At 45.3% G+C, this 24,673-nt stretch overlaps 2 protein-coding genes across 2 annotated transcripts; both read right to left on the reverse strand.

Moving 5' to 3' along the window:
* Positions 1 to 2,863: 2,863 nt before the first annotated feature.
* On the reverse strand, positions 2,864 to 11,311 carry LOC101163154 (doublesex- and mab-3-related transcription factor 2). Its single transcript, XM_023958130.1, is given in 7 exon segments — positions 2,864 to 3,112; positions 3,115 to 4,152; positions 4,228 to 4,327; positions 5,018 to 5,368; positions 5,661 to 5,841; positions 6,857 to 7,005; positions 10,972 to 11,311. Coding segments are annotated over 5 exon segments (1,572 nt in total). The 5' UTR covers positions 5,715 to 5,841; positions 6,857 to 7,005; positions 10,972 to 11,311; the 3' UTR covers positions 2,864 to 3,083.
* A 9,653-nt stretch (positions 11,312 to 20,964) lies between these two features.
* On the reverse strand, positions 20,965 to 24,101 carry dmrt3 (doublesex and mab-3 related transcription factor 3). Its single transcript, XM_023958132.1, has 2 exons — positions 23,343 to 24,101; positions 20,965 to 22,038 (listed from the first exon to the last, which is right to left on the reverse strand). Exons 1-2 carry the CDS (start codon positions 23,731 to 23,733, stop codon positions 21,101 to 21,103), a joined length of 1,329 nt encoding a protein of 442 aa, XP_023813900.1. The 5' UTR covers positions 23,734 to 24,101; the 3' UTR covers positions 20,965 to 21,100.
* Between the last annotated feature and the right edge of the window lie 572 nt (positions 24,102 to 24,673).

Raw genomic sequence — 24,673 nt, forward strand, 5'->3', positions numbered from 1 at the left:
AGGAGCTCTCAGGAGAAGCAATGAAACGGACCGAACCACATGCAAGAGTCGGACAAGTCTAACAGGTTCATTTAGGGATGTCATTGTTTAAAAAAGTTCAGAACAGCAAAAAGAATAACAAGAAGGCAGCTGTAGAAAGCCACTTTGCATTCACACTGAAGTGAACTGCACCAGAGTTCGTCTGCAAGAGAACAGGGACCCTCATTCTGAAGGGGACCAGAGTTCTCGTGGTGAGTTTACACATCTACCAAACCAAGAGGACCACAGGAGAAAACCAAGACCAGGACCAGACCAAAACCAAGACCAGGACCAGACCAGGATAACAACTGGATCAGGTAAGGCCAGGGTGGTTGCGCTCTAACAAGTGGAATTGTTTGTCCCCCAGTGATGATGGAGATGATGTGCTTGGACGAGTCTGAATCTGGTGCAAATAAAATATTTAGTTTATTAAGCTAGCATAAGTGCAACTGGAAATGAAACGCAGCAGCGCAGAAGATCGAGGAACAGAATGGAAATACAGATAGAATAAAAATAGAACTGAAATACAGAGACTCCACTCAATAATTATAAGAAAATTAACACTGAGGGGGCTGGTTTGGATCTTTGACAGTATATGAGAACTAGATTGAGTAGCCCCTCCCCCTGGCGTTCCAAACAGGAAGTGGCCCCAAGAATCCAAAATCCCATAGAAGTCTATAGAGAAATAAACAGTCATTCTATTGGTCAGAAGAACCGTTCTGGATCTGATACCTTTCTGTAGTTCATGTTATTCAAGTCATAAACTGACCAATCAGATGCCTCAATAAAAGTAGGTGGAGCCTGCTGGCCTCCACATCCAGGGTTCAAAATGTTTGATTGACAGATTTATAGTATTCTGATTTCAAGTGGTAGGGGTGTGGCCTGCCAATAAGCTTACTCCTGATTGGCCAGAGTGGTGGTCATAGAAACATTGACTCAGACCGACTTGGATCAATCACTGCTCCCTGACAACGCCTCCAACATGGCGGCGTATTGTGTAAGAAAGAAAAAAAGAGACTGAATTGACTTAATTGAATAATTAATTGAATAATTCAAATCCATGTGTGAACTTGATTGTGGTGAAATAATCAAAGCTCTTTTAATTACAACCAATGAGTATTAATGTGTAATGTGCATTAATGATTACTGAAAGGTTTGAATTACAATCAATAACTATTGATTCTCTTTACTTGATCTGCAATGTGTAGCAATAATTACTGGTTTATTGTGATCATGTGTTCTAATGATAATCAATGATTATTACATAATGGATACCGTTTACTGAAATCATGAATGAATGTTTTCTGAAGATCATCAATCATTAATAGCCACCGGATTTTGTTACTTGAAGAGAATCTTATCGGATCAGAACCGGATTACAAACACTGTAAAACTATCAAATGAATGAACTCAGTAGGGGGGGGGATTATATGATCTCACTTCTTCCCGCTCCTTTTCAAGCAATAAATCAAACTCTACTTTACTTTAGTTAATGATGGCTGTATTTAATTAAGCAAAGTGATTTAAGTGATGTTTTTGTTTTGTTTTTTCTGTCTTTTTAATCTATGCATTTCATAATTTCTGTAATGAGTTTGATAAATATGTGTAAATTTTTTATTGCTTTGACTACAATGCTTGAAATAAATCAATAAATAAAAAAAAAATTGGGTTGAAGCTGGAATAAACGTGTGACATCACACTAAAGCAGCAGCTGGACGTGATTCTGTTAACGTTCTGTTATCATAAAAAAAGACTAAAACAGAGCAACAGTGGCAGAAATGTAAGACTACTAAACTAAATAAACTACTAAGAGTAATCACTAATAATCAGCTGAAACTATGCAAACGTAAAGCTGAGAAGCTGTCAGATCCCTCCATCCTCCTGTCACCATGCGTCTCCAGAGGGAAGCATGAGCTGCTCGTGCCTCTAACAGGCAGCATTCAGTGGTATCATGCCTTTCTGATGACATTAAATGTTATCGGGAGGCCAAATCCACTGAAAAAAAACTAAAAACACGAGGAGAAAGGATCCCATTTACAGAGGGAAGACATTTGGCTGCAGAGCTGTGAGATGAAACCTGAACGTCTGCAGCAGGAACCAGAGATCGGACGGTTCTTCTGACCTCCCGTCTCCCTCGTTCCTCTGCTGATCGGAGACGAAAAACCCGAGTTTGGAGCCGTCATTCAACAGCAGATTGCCCAAGTATGACATGTCAAATGAGATGAGCGGAGAGCTCTGCAAATGAGATGATTTATGGACGGATGCGGCATTTCAGGCGTCCAGCTTTTCATCCTGTTTTTATTTATGACTCTGAAAACCATCCATATGTTGCTGTGATCCCAGCATACCCTCCACGCCACAGCTTTAGGACTGACCACACTCTGGGAAATTCCTTTACCACTGTGATACGACGGTACGATAATCCTCCATATAACCCTTGTGCTATCTTAGATGACCCCCCCTTCTATTGAGGTGTTCTCCCTACCATGACAAAGGTGGATGAAGGTGGAAAGATTTCATGTAATCCATGGACACCAGTGAAAATCACAAATCATTGAAGAAAAAAGGTTCAGAGCACTGTCTAGTGGGTCTAGATGACCCAACTCCCAATGTTAAAGTGCCTAGGATAGAACAAGGGTTAAAGAAACGGAAGCTTCTCTAGAAATGTGTTATTCTGTGCTTTAGACGAGGAGGTGCTTCTCATTTTTTAAATCACAACCAAAAAAACAAAACCTTCAACATATTTAGGCGGGAAATATTTCCGTATTAAAAAGCGGATTTTTCTTAAGCCGTAAAATCAAAGGTGTTGATGTTGCAGCCGTCAATCAAAAGTGAGATGTGCTTCTAAAGTTCTGTTCTTTTAAAGTTTATTGACAGGTTGGAATAATGTTTAAATACTCTAAACAATAACATTAATAAACATGCACACGGAAACATGAGCCACTGTACATTCATTTTACACGAGGAGACATTTTCGGACGGATTTGTTCTGACCCAGTGCCTGTGTTTTTATGAGCCAGAACCGGATGAGAACCTGACGCTTTAGTGCAAGAAGGGGGGGGGGGTCAGTAGAAAGTTCGGCTCATAGAGGGGGGGGCCGCTTTAGAATGGCTTCTACGGAAAACGAGAGCCCCTCGCCGGGCGCCGCCTTGATCCCAACAGGCTTGCTGAGGAAGTCTTTGCCGTAGCGCTCGGAGGATTTGGCGTCCTTGCCGGCGCCCTCCCTGAACTTGCGGGCCGCCTCCTCCAGCAGCTCCTTGCAGAAGGGTGTTCGGCGCCCCGGCCCGGCCCCCCCGTCGCTCTTCTCGCTCAGCGAGTTCTGGATGAGGGAGTGAAAGGAGTTGAGTTTGACAGAAAGCCTCGGCCCGTCTTTGCTGGCCTTGTTTCGGACGGCGCCGGCGTTCTGGGAATGGAGGCTGCTGAGGAATGACTGTCCGACGCTCCTCTTCAGAGGAGAGAACGCCGACTCCTTTTGCCCCACCGGGGGTACACCGGGCGGTTTGGGGTCAGCCTGCTGAGGATCGACTGAGTCCTGTAGGGCAGCGACTCTGGACCCTTCCAGCTTGGCGGTAAGCTCCTGCTCCGGCGCCTGGCTCTCAGCCGGCATCTGTTTAGGTTCCCACACGGCGCCGGGCTTCATGTTCTGCACCGCCGTGGCGTTGAACAGACACTGCTGGTACAGCAGAGCGTCGCCCAGGTTGGCCGCCCCGCGGGGCCACATCATGAAGCTGCCGCGTGGCGGCTGCAGCGGGTAGTGGCGGTACGTGGTGACGTTGACGTTGGAGGAGATGAGCTCCACGTTGGCTGAGCCGGCAGGGTACTGCATGGAGAAATCCAGGCAGTTTGGACCCAGGAAACCGCACAGCTCTTTGGGCTGCGGCTCCACCGGAGCTGCCGGGGAGTACGCCGACTTGTAGGAGTTGTACTCAGCGGCGTGGTGGACCATGCCGCTGGGAAACAGCAGCGGGCCCGGCGGCGCCGCGTTGTTCTCCAGCAGCTCCCGCTCTTTGTACTCGCGCTCCAGCATAATGTTCTCCAGCTCCTTATCGGCGAAGGCCCGCCGCTTCCTCATGCGGTCGCTCAGGGGAGGGGGCAGGGACGGGCTGGCGGCCAAAAACGGGTCGGGACGATATCCTGCCACAAAAACGAGCGTTTGAACCAAAGGTACAGAGCAAAGGAGCACATTTAGCCTTCAGCTCCACCCTTTACCTTCCAGGATGCTTTTGGCCAGCATGGAGGACGGGCGAACGTGCCGCTGATAGATCCTCCTCTCCGCTGGAATCTCTTTCCCAGAAATCCCCTTCTTATCCTGACACAGAGATAAAAGAGGAGAACGTTCAGGAAAACACTCCATGCCGGGACGATAAACACATTTGTTTCAGTCTGTTTGGAACAAAGCGAGTCAGAGTTTTAAAGTTGGTCCTCTAAAGGTTTACGGTGTTACAGCTGGACGGTTTAAAGCCATAACGGAAACATTAAGAGAACATTCCCCTCACTTTTTAATGCGGTTTGACCACTAATAATAATAAAATGTCATTTTGACAAAAACTTGTGAAAAACTTAAAACATTTTACAGCCTTTATAAATAAATATAACACTCAATTACTTCTTTATATTTGTTTAAATTTACATTTATTATTAATCATTTTACTAATTCTACTTTTAAATACTTAATTTAAGTAGTCTGTTATTTGGAAAAAGATTTTTTAAATAATCTTAACATACGAGGAAACTTCTGCCATTTCTTTTAGTAAATTAGTGATTTAGTAAATTACATTTCAAATGTGTTTTAACAAAAAATACATTTTCTATGAGATCATCTAGTCTAAAGAAATATGTTTCATGAAAAAAAACCTGCTTTCTTTTAAAGATTAAATTTGACCAAAGCCGCTCTAAGGGGCCAATAAATGACGCCATTAGGTTTCGCTCTGACCGCCTCTTTTAAGGGTCATCCTGACCCTGACTGGATGAAGTGTGCGCGTGTCCTCCGGGCCTCTACCTCCGTGGCCTGCTGCCTCCTCAGCGCCACCTGCGCCGCCATCACCCGCTGCCGCTCCACCACCAGCAGGCAGTTGGCGCACTGGCAGTCCCGCCAGCGGCAGAAGCGCTTGTGGCCCTTCAGGCAGGACACCACGCCGTGGTTGCGGCAGCGGGCGCACTTGGGCGTGCGGCTCAGCTTCCGCTGGTCGCCGCCGGGGCCGGGCTTGCCGTCGTCCGCGGGCCCCCCGGGGCCCTCGGGCCGGCCGCAGGGCTCCGCCGGCTCGTCGCTCTCCGTCTCCAGACTCTCCACGTCGATCTCCAGCTCGCTGCCGCCGTTTTCGGGCATGACGGCTTCAGGCGCCGCTTCTGCCTGCAGGAAGCAGCGGCGGGTTAACGGCGTGAAGAACAGCAGCTGAAACTTACGTTTATTGAAATGTCAGCTTTCTGCTGCACTAAATATTATTACTATTACATATTAATTTCACTAAAAAGGATCTTGAATTATTTTAAATCCGTTAGAGCGATCCTAAAAACTAACACTTTATCACGTAAACAGTCCTAACTAGAACCTAGAAAAGACACAGAAATGAATAAACTAGAGTGTACACATTCATATAAAGGCATACATCAGGTGTCTATCCAGTCTAGGTTGTGATATTTACCTGTAGAGGTGCAGCAGAGCGGGGAGCGGGTCTGTCGGTTGGGGTGAAGGACATCCGCGCGCGCACGGTTCCGCGCGAGGTTTAATCGGCCCTCAGGACCTCAGCTGATCCCATCCGGACTTTGGGGGCCAGCCTCCGCGCGGGGCTCTATGAACCGGCGCTGCCGCTCTCTGATTGGCTGCTTCCGGAAGCCCGACAGCCAATGAGATCGCGAGGAATTATTCAGCGGGCGGAGTCAGCCGGGTAACTTCCCGGAGGAGTAATGGGATTACTCATCGTGTTTTAAATAAAAACGCAAAGAAAACCAATATTTTTAAGAATTTAATCACAGTTTTGTGTCACTCAAAAATAATGATTATAAATAAAGCTTATTTTATCTCTAAGCAAACTTATTTTTATGTTTAGGATTTTATTTGGAGAAAAGTATTTCTCTAAAATCTACTATTATTGAAATGTTTGGATGTTTTCAGGACAAACAGACATGTTGTTATTTCAATAAAAGGTTTTCGTTCCTGATCAGATTTTCTTTACATCAGTTTAATAAAATTTAGAAACTAAACGGAGACGTTCTCATTCGTCATGTGATGAAGATGAGCAGCTACACTTTTCAAAGAAGATTTGAAGACAAAGCTTTGAATGGTTCAGCCCCACATCCACCTTTGACCTCCTGACCCGGTACGAACAGCCGGACCCGTCTGCTCATCTGGATCCAGTTTCTATCGGTTCCTAAACATGGAGAAGCTGAAAATCTCCGTTTATTCAAATCCAGCAGCTGTTTTTATTCAAAAGTTTAGTTTAAACTAAATTCATTTGAATTTCTTTCAGTATTTATATTTCTATTAAATGTTTCTTTTCATATTTATGTACTTTTTTGTTTTTTTTTACAGGAAATGTGTTTTCTCTTTGTTTTAATGTGACATGAATTGATTTGGTTTTAGGGTAAAGCTCCTTTCTGGGGTCCTGACAAAGAGAACATGTTTAACGAGAACGTCTCTGATTACATGAAACACGGCGTTCAGGTAAACAGGTGACAAAGGTGCTGCAGGTGCAGATCTCAGTGTTTTCACAACAATCACACGTTTTTATGGAATCCAATGTGTCAGAATACACAGAAGAGCGACCAGATGAAGCCAAAAACAGAAACTAAATTCACATTTTCACTGAGGACAACAGCAGTCTGTGTTTTTAACCTTTACCTGTCGTCTTTGGAGTTCTTGCAGTGATGGAGCCGCTCGTGTTTGCTGCACATTGGACAGTCCGTCAGTCGGACGACGTCCTGCTGGGAGGCTGCAGGGGGGTCTGCGACCAGCCGGCTGCTTCTGGGATTCAAACCGTCTTCTCACGTCTGTATGATGGCATGACAAAAAATAACATTTGGGGTGTAAATACTGAAAATCCAGCAGAAAAGATCCAGAAGGATTTTTTTTTGTTTTTTTTTTTGCAGAAATCTTCATGAAGATGTGTCGTTTTTTCTGAAAGTGACTTTTTCAGGACCTCCAGCTTTGACCTCGTCCTCCAGATGAGGACCCGGACTCGGTGGTAAAGACCTGCAGGTGCAGCTTTATTCACCGCTTCTTCCTAATTTATCGCCAAGGTTACGAGCTGCCTCCCCCAGACTCGCACCCCAGGAATGCTTTGAAGTGAGAGCGGGCTGGATGAGAGGATCCAGGTGAAATGCCCTGTCGGTGTCCAGAAGCTCTCTTCGAGGTATTCCAAACATCCGTTATATGGGTCCATCTTTCAAAGAGTTAATGGAAGAAGTTCCAGTCGGGTCCGGGGGTCCCAAAGCTCATCCGTGCTGCTCTGTGGTCGGGGGTCCAACGAGGAGTTTCAGGATTGTTGCGAGCCGAGGTTTGAAAAGTCACGTTGGGAATTCTACAGATGATCAGAAATCTACAAAGATCTCATTTTTCTGGTCATTCCAACAAAAACATATCCGATGAGTTTGAAGGCCGTCCTTAGAGAGGAATCCAGGAATGTTTTTAGGAATGTTGGACCACCATTAATTCAAACTAGACACAGGAAAACCACGTTCCAAATGATCCCATCATAAAACCAGGTTTTCTGAGAGAATTCCTGGATTCAGAGACAGGATTCTGGATCTTAAATGGATTCCAGACTCCAGGGACGTGTTTCCAAAGGACCTTGAGCAGGGTCCATGGCTTCCACAGGGGTCCTGGAATCTCTGTTCAGAGTAGATTTGGAATCGATTGAAGGTGTTCCTTCCAGGTGGTTTTTGGCCATTCAATGCGCTGGAATAGCTTCGGTTTTTTAGAGCAAAAACTGTTTGCTGGGAACAAAGAGAGATTTGAACGACATCGGTCCAACGTTTGTTTGAAGACGTAAACCTTCATTATGAAAAGAGTGTTTTTGCCTGAAACCTGAAGCCTCCGGAGCACAGCGGTGTCTCCGTGTGAAGGAAGGTCTTCTTTGGCCGCTGTCATGTGGAACAAAGTGGACACAGACCCGCTGCAGCCTTTGTTTCTGCGCTCACACCTGGCTGCAGGCCGCTCTGGCACGCCGTCCACTCGGCCTTCGGGGCCTGATTGAAACAACAGCATGTGGCTGGAAGCGCCCCGCCGTGCGGGCCGTAAAGAGTAACAGGAGCGCCGCAGGGCCGGCAGCGGGATCACCGGGGATCCTGCTATGTCAATCAGCCTCTGATGGAGCCGCGACACATGCGGCTGAATGCAAAAGCAGGCGGGCGCACATTTGTCTCTGTCTGACACCCCGGCCTCGCCACTCCAACGTGCAACACGCAGGGGGGGCGGTGTGTCCTGCAGCTCAGGGAGAGCATCCACATTCAGATTCTGCAGAACTACCCCCGAGCAGCACACTGTGGGGGTTCTGAGGGGCTCTTCAGCAACAGGGACTTGGACCCACAATGCAGGAAGGGAGGAACCGGTCGATGACGTCCCACAGAGAAAAAGCTTTTTAGAATCGGACTGACCTTAACCAATAATTTCAGGAATTACTTTCTATTATTTTTTAAAATAAAACACTTTTTGTGCTGTCATTTGAAAATCAGAGCCTCTTGACATGCAGTCACTTTCTGTTGCTGACGTTCCACTGTTGTCCACTAGATGGCAGAAGATGAGCAGATCTGACAGACATTGTTGTTTTGTTTTTTTTTTTCTCCACTTTCTAGACATCTTTAAAATTTGAGAAAAACCTGAAAAACTTCATTTCTATATCGGGATTTTATCATCAAACAGAAATTACTCTAATGTTTGTTGGTTCTCAGGTTTGACCCCTCCTTCACAGCATCTCCAGTTTCACAGTGTTCCCTCTCTTTATCTCCTACATGGCCAGCAGGGGGCGCTCTTCTGATGGTCGTCCCAGAGAAATCACGTGAGGAGATTTCTGAACTGGATGAAAAACTGTCCATCCAGCAGCATCTTTCTGTGGAACAGGAAGACCCTGATGTCCTTCTAAACCCATCTTTCAGACATTTGTAGCTCAAACTCTGAACCAAACCCCAAATAAGCAACAGCAGACCTCCAACCACATGGCCAAAAACCCTTCTGTAAACGATGGCCGCTGTTTTCGGCTGCCACGGCTCCCTATAAATAAAATATACAGTAAACCCTTGTTTTTCGCAGGGGTTACGTTCCAAAAAGAACCCGTGATAGTCAAAATCCGTGAAGTAGAAACCTTTATTTTTTTTACAATTATTATACAATTAAATCCTCTATTCTACATTGAAAAGAAAGAACAAACCATTTTACAGTCTCAAGCATTTGTTTCACAAATAAAAGTACTTTAGAAACGTTTTTTTTTTCAACAAATAACTTCTGTACTGTACTGACAAAGAATAATTTTAATCATCAATGTGAACAGAAGGCTTCAAATTGCGGAGATTAGCCCCGCCCACCGCGACCCGAGTAATTGGATTAAACGGGAGAAAATTTAAAATGATTATTAAAAAAAATACACAGTACAGTGGGACAAATAGTGACTCAGGTGTATTTCACTGCTCTACAGACTGAGCCGCTGCATCCTGACTCCGCTCTGCAGTGTTTTCTTCTTTTGAAGCCCGGGTGCAGCTGTGTTTGTTCAGGAGAAGAACATAGTGATAGGCAGTTGTTGCTCTTTTTCTATGGGTTTTAGAGAAACTCGAAATTGCAAGAGAATTTGCACGAACGTAATGTAAATTTGGAAAGCTGATTTACGTACGTGTACATATTAAACTGCAACGTTACTGACACACAGGTAGAGAAAAAGCAGTGACTTTTTAGCCAATCAGAATGCAGAACACAATGCACGATGCAAATCCATGAAGTAGCGAAACCGTGAAAAGTAAACCGTGTTATAGCCATTTATTAAAATGATCCACTCTAAAAGATCCACGCCCACCACAGAAGAGCAGGAGTCCGCTGCTCCCGTCACTGTAGTCTGAGTTGAACTAAAATAAACGTCTGACCTTAAAAAAATGAGAACATTTGACAGAACACTTTTCCAAGTTCCACTCTGATCATCTTCTGATCTGGTTTTAAAGCGTTCCCGATGCTCTTTTGCAGTTTTTAGTCAAACTCTGAAAACCCGTGTTGTTTTCTAGGACAACGCTTCTGCAGAGCGGCAGGAGTACCTCCGAAATTCACTTCTGAGTTGTGGGCGGGACTGTTGGCGCAGAGCAACCCCGCCCCTCCATTCCCATCACCCATAACTAGAAGCTCTCTGTTTAAAAAATCGTGGATCTGTTTGTCGGCAGGTGGATGATCAGAAAGGGGCGGAGCTTGGAGACTGCAGCCCCGCCCAGAGGAATTTATACATCAAAAAATTGCATTTTTTTTTCAATATATTTTTTACAACAGTATAAATTTTAAGAAAAATACTCAAAAATACAATTCTTTGAGTAATTTTCCTAATAAATGTCTCCATCGTCAGAACATGTTAAAAAAAACCAAAAACATCATTTTCAGTGGAGTCTGTCTCAAGATCAGGATTTTAAAATACGAAATAAATTCATGAAAGTCAGAGAAAAGAGTGGGTTCATACAGAAACCAGGATCAGGTTGTCAACCTTTCTTTTCTCCATGATACACTATAACCTGCACTGTCACTGAGCTCATAAACTTCCTCATTTATTAACGGCTGTGGTTCAGCGTCTGCTCAGAGACTTAATTTATGTGAACTTTCATATCCAGTAAAAATGACTGAAACCGTTTCTGCTTTATGTGATTTCTGTTTTACTCATTAATTATCAGAATAATTAGTTGTTGAACTGGTTTTCATTTCTGATTTTGTGACTTCATTCATCACATTGTGACTTGTTTTTTATAAAACTCTGCTAAATCAATGTTAAAGCTTACCTGTATTTGTTAATAAAGCTCCTCCTCCTCCACGAAAATCCCTGTACTTTAGAAAAACAACTACTTTTCTTTACATTGTTCTGCTGCGACGCGTTTCTCAATCAATTGTAGCATTTAAGCTAACCTGAAGCTAACCGTTTGGCGCCGAGCAGCGCAGCCACCAGCACGTCTCAGCTCGCGAGCGCCCCCTGGCGGCGTGGCTGTCTGCCTTTCCTGCAGACATCTTTGTCCAAGTGACAAATGAAGACAATATTACAAAAAATGTCATTATATTTTTCCCCCCTAATGCTTAGAGTTGGGGATATATATATGCATTTATTTATATAGATTGTTGATCTTTTTTTAAATTATCAACAATCTGCATAAATAAATACATAAGAATATCCCTAACTCTAAAAATATAACATCTAATCATATCATTTAAGGGTATGTGGAAATTATATTAGTCCAGTTCAATTTAAAAGTTTCACAGCATTCTTATTTTTAATCATTTTAAGAGATTTACAAAAAAAGATTAAACTCGTTTTTATAAACATAAAAACTGGGACTCACTTTCAAAAATTGACATATGTGAATAAAACATTTACAAAAAATAACTAAGTTGTTGAACCAAAACTGAATCTTCTTTTCTATGTTAATACAACCGAACTGAATATTAGAGTACAGAAATGTCAGAAATGTATTTGTGGTTGAGAGCCGTCTGTGCAAGTCTCCCCAGAAATGGTTTACCAAATTACAATCATCTTGGTTCTTCTTGAGGTGGAGGAAATAGTTCAGAAGACAGGGATGCTCTTAAAGATGTATTCTTCCTGGGGAAATCTCACTGGATGGAGGTGATGTTCCACATTCTGACGGCTCCAACAGCATCCTGGGAAAACGCCACACATGCTCCTCCCCCAGAAGTATAGCTGCGTCTGATTCCTGAGAACTGAAATATAAAATGTAACAGAGTTGATGAACATTATTATTTACAGAATCCATCAGGCATCTGATTGGTCAGTTTATAACTTGAACTACAGAAAAACTGTCATGAAAAAATGAGGATTATCAAGAATATGATTTTAAAAAAAGTATCAGAGCAATAGAATGACTGAGAAACAGCTGTTTGTTTCTCTGTAGAAGTCGATAGGATTTTGGCTTCTTGGAGCCACTTCCTGTTTAGAACGGCAGGGGGAGGAGTCACTCTGTCCAGTTGTCATTTACAGTCAATGGACATACCGGAAGCAGCTTTCTCTGTACTCCATTTGATTATTTAATTAAAGTTGTATCAACCTCTAATGAAAATCACAACTATGACAGATTCAGAAGCGTATATGCTATAATATGTATTTATAGATATTTACCTTGATATTTCCTCCACTCTCTGCCATAACAGACTGGTATCCGTGCGCGTGCGCCTCCTGACTGTTGTTGTTCTCCATGTTTGTCTGTAAACATCCACCGTTTACATGTCTAACCGAGCTGAGGGGTATTCCAGAAGGCCCGTTTAAACTCCCCTGACTTTAAGCCTGAACTCTGGCTGAAATCCTCCTGAACTTGCTTACTCTGGGTATGTCGGTTTCAATAGACCGGATATGAGTTAACGTAATTACGCTCCACTTGGTAACCCTGGGTTAATGCACGTGCACAGCAGGTACATAAAGACATTCTCAATGGATCGCTGATTTCTGGAGTCACCATGGAAACACGTGGAGAACAAAAGAGAGTGCTATACTTCAGTGAGACGGAGTCTGAGATTTTAATGACGGCTATGAAGATAATACGACCATGAAAAAATTAACACGTGAGAGGGTGGCGTCAGGAAAGGCATCCGGCGTAAAACATTGCCAAGTTTACCATGAGACTCGTTCGCTGTGGCGACCCCTGATGGGAAAAGCCGAAAGGGAAACAACAACATATATAAATATATATATTAAAAAAAAAACTTGCCCCTTTCACCCTTTCGTGGGTGGTTTCTCACTCAAGCTCGGGTCCTCTACCAGAGGCCTGGGAACTTGAGGGTTCTGCGCAGTATCTTAGCTGTTCCTAGCACTGCGCTTTTCTGGATTGAGATGTCTGAGATATATATATATATATATATACATGTCATGCCGGCTCAGACGTCGCCCGGCCAAACAAGGTCTGCGTCAGGTGCTGGGGGACCAGAGCACTCTGATGGAAAGTGGGCTACTGGAACAAGATGGAAATGGACTAGGTGCGAAAACAAGGTTCTGTTAGAATGCTACTACTCAAGTAATCCCAACCAGCGTGGTTACATGCAGAGAATGTGGAATGAATGGATGCTTCGAAACTCACAATCAAGGCTAACTGCCAAACAACTGGTAGCCCAATGCTCGAACATCCACAAGCGGCAACTCCTATCACAACTAGAGATTGAAGCGATACAATACAATGGCAATACCCCGGGAGAGCCAGAACAACAGGTCAGAGAGCAGGCTATACTACACTCCCACCCTGAGATTGGGTACACAGCCCCAACAACCACAGTTACGCTGAGCGAGGCAGCAACTGACCTGAAAGACAAGATCATGTCTAGAATGAACACTTGGCAACCTCGACACCAGCTACAACGGTTAAGTGATGTACCGCCTGAAAGTCTACTGGAAACTGTGAATGAAGCATTGAGGGCAATTCCTACCACAACCATCACAGAAACCAATGAACTGGTTTACATCCTTGAGATGCTTGGCTATAAGAGTAACCATGGGAGAAAACAATACCCACCATGGAAGCAACGGTTAGAGGCCAAAATCAAGGCAACTCGGAAGGATGTGAGTAAGCTGACAGAGGCTCAAAGAGGTACAATGAGAAAGCAAGTACCTAAGAGATACAGCCAGATGCCCATACCTGAAGCACTGGAAACTGCCAAACAAAGGCTCCTAGCCTTGAGCAGCCGCCTAAAGAGGTACACAAGAGACAATGAAGCCAGACGGATAAACAGGCTGTTCGCAACTCAACCTGCGAAAGTGTACGCTCAGAAGCAGGGTCAAAACAGCCGAACAGACCCACCAAGGCTAGAAACTGAACAGTACTGGAAAAGTATATGGGAGAAAGAGACAGCACATAACAGCAATGCCCAGTGGCTGGTCTCTCTGAGAGAAGAACATAGCAACCTCCCTGAACAGAATCCAGTAACCATCACAGTGGCAGACATCCAAGAAAGAGTCTCAGGTATGAAGAACTGGACAGCACCGGGCCCTGACATGATACATGCCTACTGGCTAAAGAAGCTCACAGCACTCCACGAGCGCCTGGCAGCACAAATGAACCAGCTGCTAAGAGATGGGACTCATCCCGAATGGCTAACAGAAGGGCGAACGATCCTGATCCAGAAGGATCCCTCAAAGGGTGCAGTCCCATCCAACTACCGGCCAATAACCTGTCTCTCCACAACATGGAAGCTCATGTCAGGCATCATTGCAACCAAGATAAATAGGCACATGGATCAATTCATGAGTAACACACAGAAAGGCATTGGTAGAGACTCCAGAGGAGCCAAACACCAACTCCTGGTTGACAGAACAGTCGCTCAAGACTGCAAGTCACGACACACCAACCTGTGCACAGCCTGGATTGATTACAAGAAAGCCTATGACTCAATGCCACACACGTGGATCACTGAATGCTTGGAGCTGTACAACATAAACAGGACTCTAAGAGCCTTCATAGGAAACTCAATGAAGCTGTGGAAAACCACCCTTGAAGCCAATGGGAAGCCACTTGCACAAGTGTCCATCAAATGTGGGATATACCAAGGTGATGCTCTGTCCCCACTGCTGTTCTGCATAGGTCTGAACCCCCTCAGCCAAATAATCAACAAGACTGGCTATGGATACCGACTCAGAAATGGGGCCAACATCAGTCACCTCCTCTACATGGATGACATCAAGCTATATGCTAAGAGCCAACGTGACATTGACTCCCTGATCCACACCACCAGGATCTACAGTACTGACATTGGGATGTCATTCGGGCTCGAGAAATGCAGCCGGATGGTGACAAAGACAGGCAAGGTGGTCCACACAGAAGGGGTCTCACTCCCAGAAGGAACAATAGCAGACATCGAGGACAGTTACAAGTACCTCGGAATTCCACAGGCAAATGGCAACCTGGAGCAGGCAACAAGGAAAGCTGCAACAGCTAAATACCTCCAACGGGTAAGGCAAGTCCTGAGAAGCCAGCTCAATGGCAAGAATAAGACCCGGGCAATAAACAGCTACGCACTGCCAGTTATCAGATACCCTGCAGGAATAATAAGATGGCCAAAGGAAGAGATACAGACCACGGATGTTAAGACACGAAAGCTCCTCACCATGCATGGAGGGTTCCATCCCAAATCCAGCACCCTGAGACTGTATGCTAGCCGCAAGGAAGGAGGCCGAGGACTAGTGAGCGTAGAAGCCACTATCCAGGATGAAACATCCAAGATGCATGAGTACATCAAGCTCAAGGCCCCAACTGACAGTGTGCTCAGTGAATGTCTCAGGCAATGGAGAGCAGAGGATACAGTGCTGGAGGACAGATCCTCATGGGAGGACAAACCCCTGCATGGGATGTACCACCGGACCATAACTGAAGTGGCTGATATCAAGAAGTCCTACCAATGGCTAGAGAGGGCTGGCCTACAGGACAGCACTGAGGCACTCATCCTGGCAGCTCAGGAACAAGCCCTGAGCACCAGAGCCATAGAGGCTCAGATCTACCACACCAGACAAGACCCAAGGTGTAGGCTGTGCAAAGAGGCGCCTGAAACAATCCAGCACATAACTGCAGGGTGTAAGATGCTGGCAGGTAAAGCATACATGGAGCGCCACAATCAAGTGGCTGGAATAATATACAGGAACATGTGTGCAGAATATGGACTGGAAACCCCAAGGTCAAAATGGGAAACACCCCCGAAGGTGGTAGAGAATGAGAGGGCAAAAATCCTGTGGGACTTCCAGATCCAGACTGATAGGATGGTAATGGCGAACCAACCAGACATTGTAGTGGTGGATAAAGAACAGAGGAAAGCCGTTGTGGTGGATGTGGCAGTGCCAAGCGACGGGAACATCAGGAAGAAGGAACATGAGAAACTGGAGAAATACCAGGGACTCAGAGAAGAACTGGAGAAAGCATGGAAAATGAAGGTGACAGTGGTGCCTGTGGTAATTGGAGCACTCGGGGCAGTAACCCCCAAGCTGGAGGAATGGCTACAACAGATACCTGGAAAGACCTCAGACATCTCAATCCAGAAAAGCGCAGTGCTAGGAACAGCTAAGATACTGCGCAGAACCCTCAAGCTCCCAGGCCTCTGGTAGAGGACCCGAGCTTGAGTGAGAAACCACCCACGAAAGGGTGAAAGGGGCAAGTTTTTTTTTTTTATATATACATATATATAAAAACTGAGGTCATTATACTTGGTCCTAAAAACCTCAGAGATACTCTGTCTGCTCAGATAGTCTCCCTGGATGGTGTAAGTATAGCCCCCAATTCCACAGTTAGAAACCTTGGGGTTTTACTTTACCAGGATTTATCATTTAAGGCTCACATATCTCAGGCGTGTAGAACTGCCTTTTTTCACCTGCGGAATATTGCTAAGATCAGAAATCTACTTTCTAAGAGTGATGCTGAAAAACTCATCCATGCATTTGTTACGTCGAGGCTGGATTACTGTAACTCCTTGTTAGCAGCGTGTCCTAAGAGTTCCTTAAGAAGTCTCCAGCTTGTTCAGAACGCAGCAGCTAGATTGTTAGCAGGAACTAGCAGAAGAGATCACATCACTCCTGTGTTAGTTTCACTTCACTGGATCCCAGTTGATTCTAGAATCAAGTTCAAGATCCTCCTGTTAACCTATAAGGCCTTACATGGAATGGCCCCGTCCTATATTAAGGACCTCATAGTCCCTTACCATCCAATCAGAACACTTCGCTCGCAAAATGCAGGACTGCTTGTGGTTCCTAGAATTAGTAAAAGTACGGTTGGAGGTAGAGCGTCCAGCCACCAAGCCCCTGTTTTATGGAATAAACTCCCAGCTCATATAAGAGAGGCCGACTCAGTTTCTACATTCAAAGCTAGACTGAAAACATTCCTCTGTGGACAGGCTTATTGTCAGACTAGTTAGTATTCAGAGATTATTTAACTTAATGTTAATGTGTTTAAATTAAACTTAATAATAACTATTTCTTTTAAAAGGCTGCTAGAAGTTGAAGCTGGGGTAACTATGGTGCTCTGGGGTTCTGTCCTCTTTTCTCTTCTACTTCTACCCTTCCTCTCCTCTATTCTTGATCATTATTCATCATTTAGTTCTCCATGCCTCTGTTTGGTGCAGTGATTCATGTATTGTATCTCTTTCCCTCTTTCCCCTCCTGGGGAGTGGGAGTGCTTCCAGACCCCAGTTGGCTCATCCGTGCTCCAGTTCCTGACCGTTTACCTCGCCTTTGCTCCTGCTCCTACACCTGGCTGTGGTTCCTGTCTCCGGCTCGACTCGCACCGTTGACTGTCCCCCCAACTCCATCTGGATGAAGCTCGTCTGCTGGACTTTTATATATGTAGTTGTAGATTTAGATAAGTTAATTCTTCTCTAAGAGTTCTGGTAAATGGCCTGTCCGTCCTGGGGGAGGATCCCTCCTTCATGTGGACACCCCTGAGGTTTCTTCGTTTTTTCCGGAATCCAGTATTTTAGGAGTTTTTCCTCACCGCGAAAGGGGGGTCTAAGGGCAGGGATGCCAGTATAGCTTAGTCAGTTTTTTAGTTCATTTTAGTATTTTCCTATTGACCTCTATGTATTCATGATCCTTTTGAGTTTATGTTTCACTTTTTCAAATACAGATATGAAGCCCATTGAGACGACTGTTGTTATGAATTTGGGTTAAACAAATAAAATAGAATTAAATTGAATTGAATATATATATAAAAAATTAAAATATATATAAAATTAATCCAACTTAAATGAATTACTTCTATTGGTAACAAGTGATTGAGTAAAATGTATTCAACCTAATTTCTTACATCTATCCAACTAAATATTTTTTTTACAACTCAATTTTACATATTTATCTAACTAAATGTCATATTACTCCAATTCAATTAAATGTTCTTCCATCTTAATTTATTGTACTTCATGAACTCTCATATTTCTAAGTTTGAGCCTGCAGATATACTCATTTTTATAACAATGAAATGAATGAAACAAAATGGATTTGCACAGTGTGATGTCATAATTTATCATTCTTGAGACTTACATTTCACCCTCTTGCAGCAGCGGTGCTATATATCCTCATCATCCTCTCCCTCCCTCTCACTGATGGTGCAGAAAGAATTAACCCTTGGTCTATCCTAGGCACGTTACCATTGGGAGTTGGGTCATCTAGACCCACTAGACAGTGCTCTGAACCTTTCTTCTTCAATGATTTGTGATCTTCACTGGTGTCCATGGATTACATGAAATCTTTCCACCTTTATCCACCTTTGTCATGGTAGGGAGAACACCTCAATGGAAGGGGGGGGGGGTCATCTAAGATAGCACAAGGGTTACACATAACAGGACAAATAACTCGGCAAAACAAGTAAAACAGCTAAACAACAAAACACATTTGGTCAAAAACCCACACTTAAACCCAAATCCGTCCAGACAGGCAAAGGGAATGATATCCCACAATTTTTTGCGCTGCCGATCTAACAGCAGCACCAAAGTTACACCTACTTAATTGAATTAATTTGAATGAAAGTTAAATAATTGTCTGAAAACTACGTGTTATTTTTAAGCTGACTGAACTAAAAAAAATGATTTATCTTAACTGAAGCAAATAATGAAGTTAGATCAAAGTAAAATGTTTCTCTTTCCAACATCCATATGTGGTCTTATCACCCTCTCATGGTGGAAAAAGTATTATCTGAGCTTCTTCATCCACTAAATCATCTTCAAATGGACACGCCATGCTGCTTCACCTCTCTGAAAACAAACTATCCTTCAATTAAACCTGCTCCGGACCAGGTTATGTTCAGAGCATGAGTTGCTATGGCAACTTGACATACCCTGAAACATACTTCTGTTTTGGAACAGAAAGATGAGGTTATCAACTTCCTGGTAACTAGTATAACCTGCTTTCTGGAATATCCCTCAGATGTGGAGTCAGAAAGGTTCCCGGATTCTCCACTAGATGGCAGCAGATCACTGACATCAATCCGGCCGCTGACACGGATCCAGGCCCAAGTTGGATCAGAACTGGATTATAAAAAACTGTAAAACTATCAAATGAATGAATTGTGTGGGGGTGGGATTATATAAACCCGCTTCTTCCCGCTCCTTTTCAAGCAATAAATTAAGCTCTACTTATACTTTAGTTAGTGATCACTGTATTTAATTAAGCAAATGTTCTGTCTTTTTAATCTATGCATTTCAACATTTCTGTAATGAGTTTGATAAGTATGTGTACCCCACATTCTTTTTTGCTTTGACTACAGCGTGTGAAATCAATCAATAAATCAAACCAGAGTTTGTTTGTCGGTTTGATGAAACAAACAACAAAACAAAGAAAAGGCGGCAAAATATCTGAAGGTGTTGAAGGAATTTTAAACTGAACATTCATCAAGAAAGTCGCAGTAAACAGGAGTTCATGTGTCTATGTGTCTATGTAGTCTTGTTCCACTGACCCCCAGTGAATTGTGGGTAATCTCTGCATTCCTACTGCAAACATTTGCATCCGTTTCCTGTCCAACATGTGTTGTTGAGTTTAAACATCATTTATTTTTGTAGTATTTTGTTGTTGGCTAATACTGTTCATGGATCTTTTCTCAAACTGAACCAGAACTTGAGATTTGAACCGAGATTCATCTGTTAATGTCAGCTGTGTGTCCGCGGAGGACGGGGGGGGGGGGTTCGATACGGACTCTGGGATGGGGGGGGGGGACATCTGATTCTCACAGAAAGACAGAGATTGACCCCATATAGTCAGAACCCTCCAGCACCCCCACCTGTGCGCCTCTGAGGCTCTGCTTGGGATTTTGGATCCTTTCAAACACCTGGGGGCTCACCTGACCAGGAAACGCCCCCACCTCCGTCCGCTGAGGGTCATGGGGTTTCCAGGATGGTTCTGTTGGGCCTCGGCGGTTCTGTTAGCTGTGCGGGTCAGGCGGCAGGACGGACAGAAACCGGAAGAGACTCGGCCCTAACAGACCCGGTTCTGTCCTGAGCAGCACACTGGACCGCATGGAGGAGATGATTGACGGGAGGATGAACCTGACCTTCATCATGAGGTGGTCAGAGCTCCCGCCTCACTAAGAACTCCTCCGCGCATGCGCGGGTTGTCTGTAGGAACTCCGGCTTCCTTCAGTCCAACATCACGCTAAGGTTCGCTGGTGTCTCCTACTGCCCCCATGGGTGCGCGTGAGGCGGGACAACCCCCCCCCCAAAAAAGAAAAGGGATAAGCGGTCGAAGACATGAAGGCTTCCTTTCATTTTCTTTTAGCAAACCCTTTGATTATTGATTATTTGTGTTTTTAATTCCACATTTTGTTTTGTGTTTATTTATGTGCAGCTGCTGTAAACAATCTAAATTACGCTCGTGGGATAAACAAATGATCTCATCTATAAATAAATCATAAATGTACAGAATCAACATCACATGTTAATTTAAAAAAAAGAGAAAAATCCGATATGACTTTTTCTCACCTTGTTTTATAGAATTTAATAGTTGACCAGAAAACGCAGATTTTTATTAACTTTTTTCAATCAGCGATTTAAAACTATAATAATAATAAAATAATAATTATTATTATTATTCATCACAATTCGTTTTTATTTTTTTATGGTTCTGCAAATCAAACTTCCTGATTTTCTTTTTGTTTCTCATCGGTTAAAGACCATAAAATAATAAAGTGACTTGAATTTAAATCCTGATTTCTTTTTCTAACCTTCGATGAGATTTCCTGAATTTCTCAAAAATGGAAAACCGGATTTTCCATCATTTTCCGGGATGTCTGTGATGCGCAGTCAAGACAGAGGCGCGCGCGTTCGGACAAACACTCGGGTTTATTTAGCACATGAACATGCAGGTGATCCGAACCGAAGCCGAACCGGAACCGTCACAGCAGCGGCTCGGTTCTCACTGTTCCAACGGGACGAAGTTTTGCGCGCAGGCGCAGTTCTTCACGCGGAGTCGGAGCGCTCCTCGTACTCCTCCTCTGGGGAGAACAGGCCGGCTTTGGGCAGGGAGCAGCCCTCCTCCGGGCCGCCGATGCGGGGCTCCTCCGCGGGTCTGGGCGGGAGCAGCGGGGAGCCGCGGAACACCGGGGCTGCAGGGCCGAACGGGGCCCCGTAGTGCGCGGCGGGGCGCAGCTGGTACTGCTGCTGCAGGGCCACGGGGCCCCACAGGGCCACGTCGCTGTGCACGAACGGGCTCTGGCCGCGCGTGAGCGAGCTGCGCAGCATCAGCGGGTAGCGCGTGGGCTGCGGGAACGAGGAGTGCTGCAGCGGGAGCGCGCCGGAACCGGACTCGGAAGTGAAGCGGAGGGAGTCCGGGACCCGGAACGCGGAGCCCACTGACCATTTGGCGGGGGAAGGGTGGTACGAGCCCAGCGCGTGCTCGAACAGGTGTCCGTTCGACGGCAGCACCAGCGCGTCTGCGTGCGTGTCTGCGTGCGTGTGTGCGCCCCCGTCAGAGCTCCGGCTGGACAGCAGGACCTCGATGGCCCCTACCAGGTCCCCCCCGCAGCCCCGCAGGATCAGCTCCAGAACCGGCGGCTTGTGGGCGGGAAAGATCTTCTTCAGGACCTCCAGGGGGGGGCGGTTCGCGCGGAGGCTGAAGGGCAGACTGATGGAGCCCCCCAGGCCCTCGATCAGTACGCTCGGTTCCGGGCTGGGGGGGCGCTTCTGCGGGCTGCCGGCTTTGGCCTCCTTCTCGCCGGTCCTGGGGAGGCTGCAGCGGCCGTCCTCCGGGAGCGAGGGGGGGTCTGACGGCTCCGGTGTGTAGCAGGAGTTCGGTTTGGAGCCTTCGGGGGAGCTGGCGGGGTCCTGCTCCTTCTCACTGCACGAGCTGCCCCCGGTCTCCGCTCCTGACAGCTCCTCCGTGCCGTCCTCTGCCGGGTCTGCATGGGGGGAGAACCGGTATCAGACACCAGAACTCAGAACCACTGATCCAGAACCGCATGCAGACATCATCTTCTTCAAACGGCAAATAAATCTGCAGAAATATTTTATTTTCTTCAATACAGATTTTAAAGAGAAAAAGATTTTTTAAAGGTTCCTGCAGAGAAATTTAGTTTTTCTTTTATGCAGAAAAGAAAAAGAAAATAAAGTTTTTTTCTCAATTTTGTATCCAGATGATTAAATATATATATACTAATTTTAAATATTGCTGATGCACGTTAAAAAAAACAAATAAAGCAAAATATCAGGTTTTCGTTTGAACATTAGAATTTAAGAAACAGGAATATACGAGGAAAAAAAAGAATGAAAGTCTTTTTTAAGCCTCAAACTCCATTCATTTTTGTCCCTTTCTGGGGTCACGGGGCTGCTGGAGCCTATCCCGGCCCTTCGTGGGTAAAGGCATGGGACACCCTGGACAGGTCGCCAGTCTGTCGCTGGGCCACGGTCACACACACACACACACACACACACACACACACACACACACACACACACACACACACACACACACCTCGGGGCAATGCAGAGTAACCAATGGACCTATGAAGCATGTTGAGAACACACATGCACGGGGAGAACATGCAAACTCCACACAGAAAGGTCCCCCCACCGTTCAGGTCCCCCAGCCGGGACTTGAACCAGGGGCCTTCTGGCTGTGAGGCAAGAGGCTAACCACTGCCACCCTGAGCCTCAAACTCTGGTTTTTAATTTAAAGTATTGAAAATACTTTCTCAAAAACATTTGGGTATTAAAGTCTAATCGTGTTAATAAAAGTTATCTTAAATAATAAAGTCAGTTTATTTTGTTCAAATGGATCTTAAAGCACAAATTGCGTTAATTACTTATTGTTTGTGCCAGTTAAAAAAATTAAAAATCTTCAAATATGAAAATTCACGCGCTGCAGTTTTTCTGAAAAAACCCTGAAATTAAAGAAGTTTATCTTTTAATTTGTCTTCAAATCTATATAGTTTTGGTCAATAAATGAAGTTTTCCATGAAACACGTCACTAAAATGTTCTATTATCCAGTTGGGTTCCACTTTAAGTGACGTTTTAGAGCCAAGGCAACGTTTTGGGGCCCCATTTGGTCTCATTTAACCTGAGTTAAAATAACCCGGGAAAAAAGTCGGTCCCTATGAACTTGGGTTATTTTTAACTGTAGAGTTTATTTTTTTATTCAGATGATTTTATGATTGACGCGGACAAACAAACAGGTGAGTTTTTCTCAAAGAAGCAGAGCCTCACCTGAGCACGCCTGCGCTCCCGCGCGCGGCTCCGCGCCGCTCCACCGGAGCTCCTCGGTCCTCGGCGGCGCCCCGGGGCTCTCCTCCGCGGCCGCGCTCAGGCCGATGGCGGGCAGGGCCCTGAGGGCCTCCGGGATGAGGCTCTCCAGACTCTCGTTGGCCTGCTGGCGCCGCAGCGCCACCTGCGCCGCCATCACGCGCTGCCGCTCGATGATCAGGATGCACTTCTCGCACGTGCAGTCTTTGAAGCGGCAGTACCGTTTGTGTCCCTTCAGCCACGAGAGCACGCCGTGGTTCCGGCACCGCGCGCACTTGGGGGTCCGCTGCAGCGGGGCGCGCGGCTGCGACACCGGGGCCCCCATGTAGAGGTACGGAGAGCCGTAGCCGTTCATGGCGGGGCGCAGAGTTGGAGGCGCGCGGCGCGGTGGAGGTGTTAATCTGCGCGGGGGGAGTGTCCGCCTGTCCCGCGTTTCACGGCGCAGATAAGCATCACGCAGACACGCTCCTGTGGGCGCGAGTAACCAACTGCTGTCACGCGCGTCAGAAAACACTAGAGACGAAACGCGCGCAAAGGTCCCCCGTGGTCACGTGACGCTCATATTCAAGGGGTGGTTGGGGGTGGGGTGTAATAGTGGGCGATGAAACATAACCCGGGACGAGGTGGGTTATTTCTGACCGTAAAAACGGTTTATCCAAGCAAATAATAGACCCACGGAGGAAAAGCGAGCGCGCGCTACCCGGAGAGTCCGTCTGCGGGGCGATTAAGCTTTTAATTGGGGGGGGGGGGGGGGTGTTCAAGGTGAGCACCGGCTCTGCAGTCTGAACCCGTCCGACACCGATGTGGGAGTGAAAGTCTGAGCGGCCCATAAACTTATCCATCAGCGCAGCCGCACGCGCATTGGCGCGCGAGCGCATCGCCAAAGCAACTTCAAGGTTTTAGATATTTTATATTCATTTTTTTCATATCAAAATATCTATTTTTTATTTTGACATTTCTTCTTTTAAATTTCCACACAGAAAAAGAAAAGAACTGAGATTCAAAGCTTCTTTTTCTATGAATGAAGCAGAAACGACACTGAAAACCCAAACGTGATGGTCTCCTCCGTTCATTTGCTCTTATTGCAGCCACATTAATGCCTCCTTTTTAAAAAAAAAATCATTTACAGCATTTGGAAAAACGCACGAAGCCAAATTAGTGTTTGATGCTGCAGAAAACAGAAAGACGGTTTTCATAAATCTGTCATTTAAAAAATTCTTTTGAAATGTTTTGCAAAATTACAGAATTCAAATATTTGTGTTCTTGACGTTTATTTTAGTTTGTGTTCTATAAAT

Source organism: Oryzias latipes, chromosome 9 (genome assembly GCF_002234675.1).
Source record: "Oryzias latipes chromosome 9, ASM223467v1".
NCBI lineage: Eukaryota > Metazoa > Chordata > Actinopteri > Beloniformes > Adrianichthyidae > Oryzias > Oryzias latipes.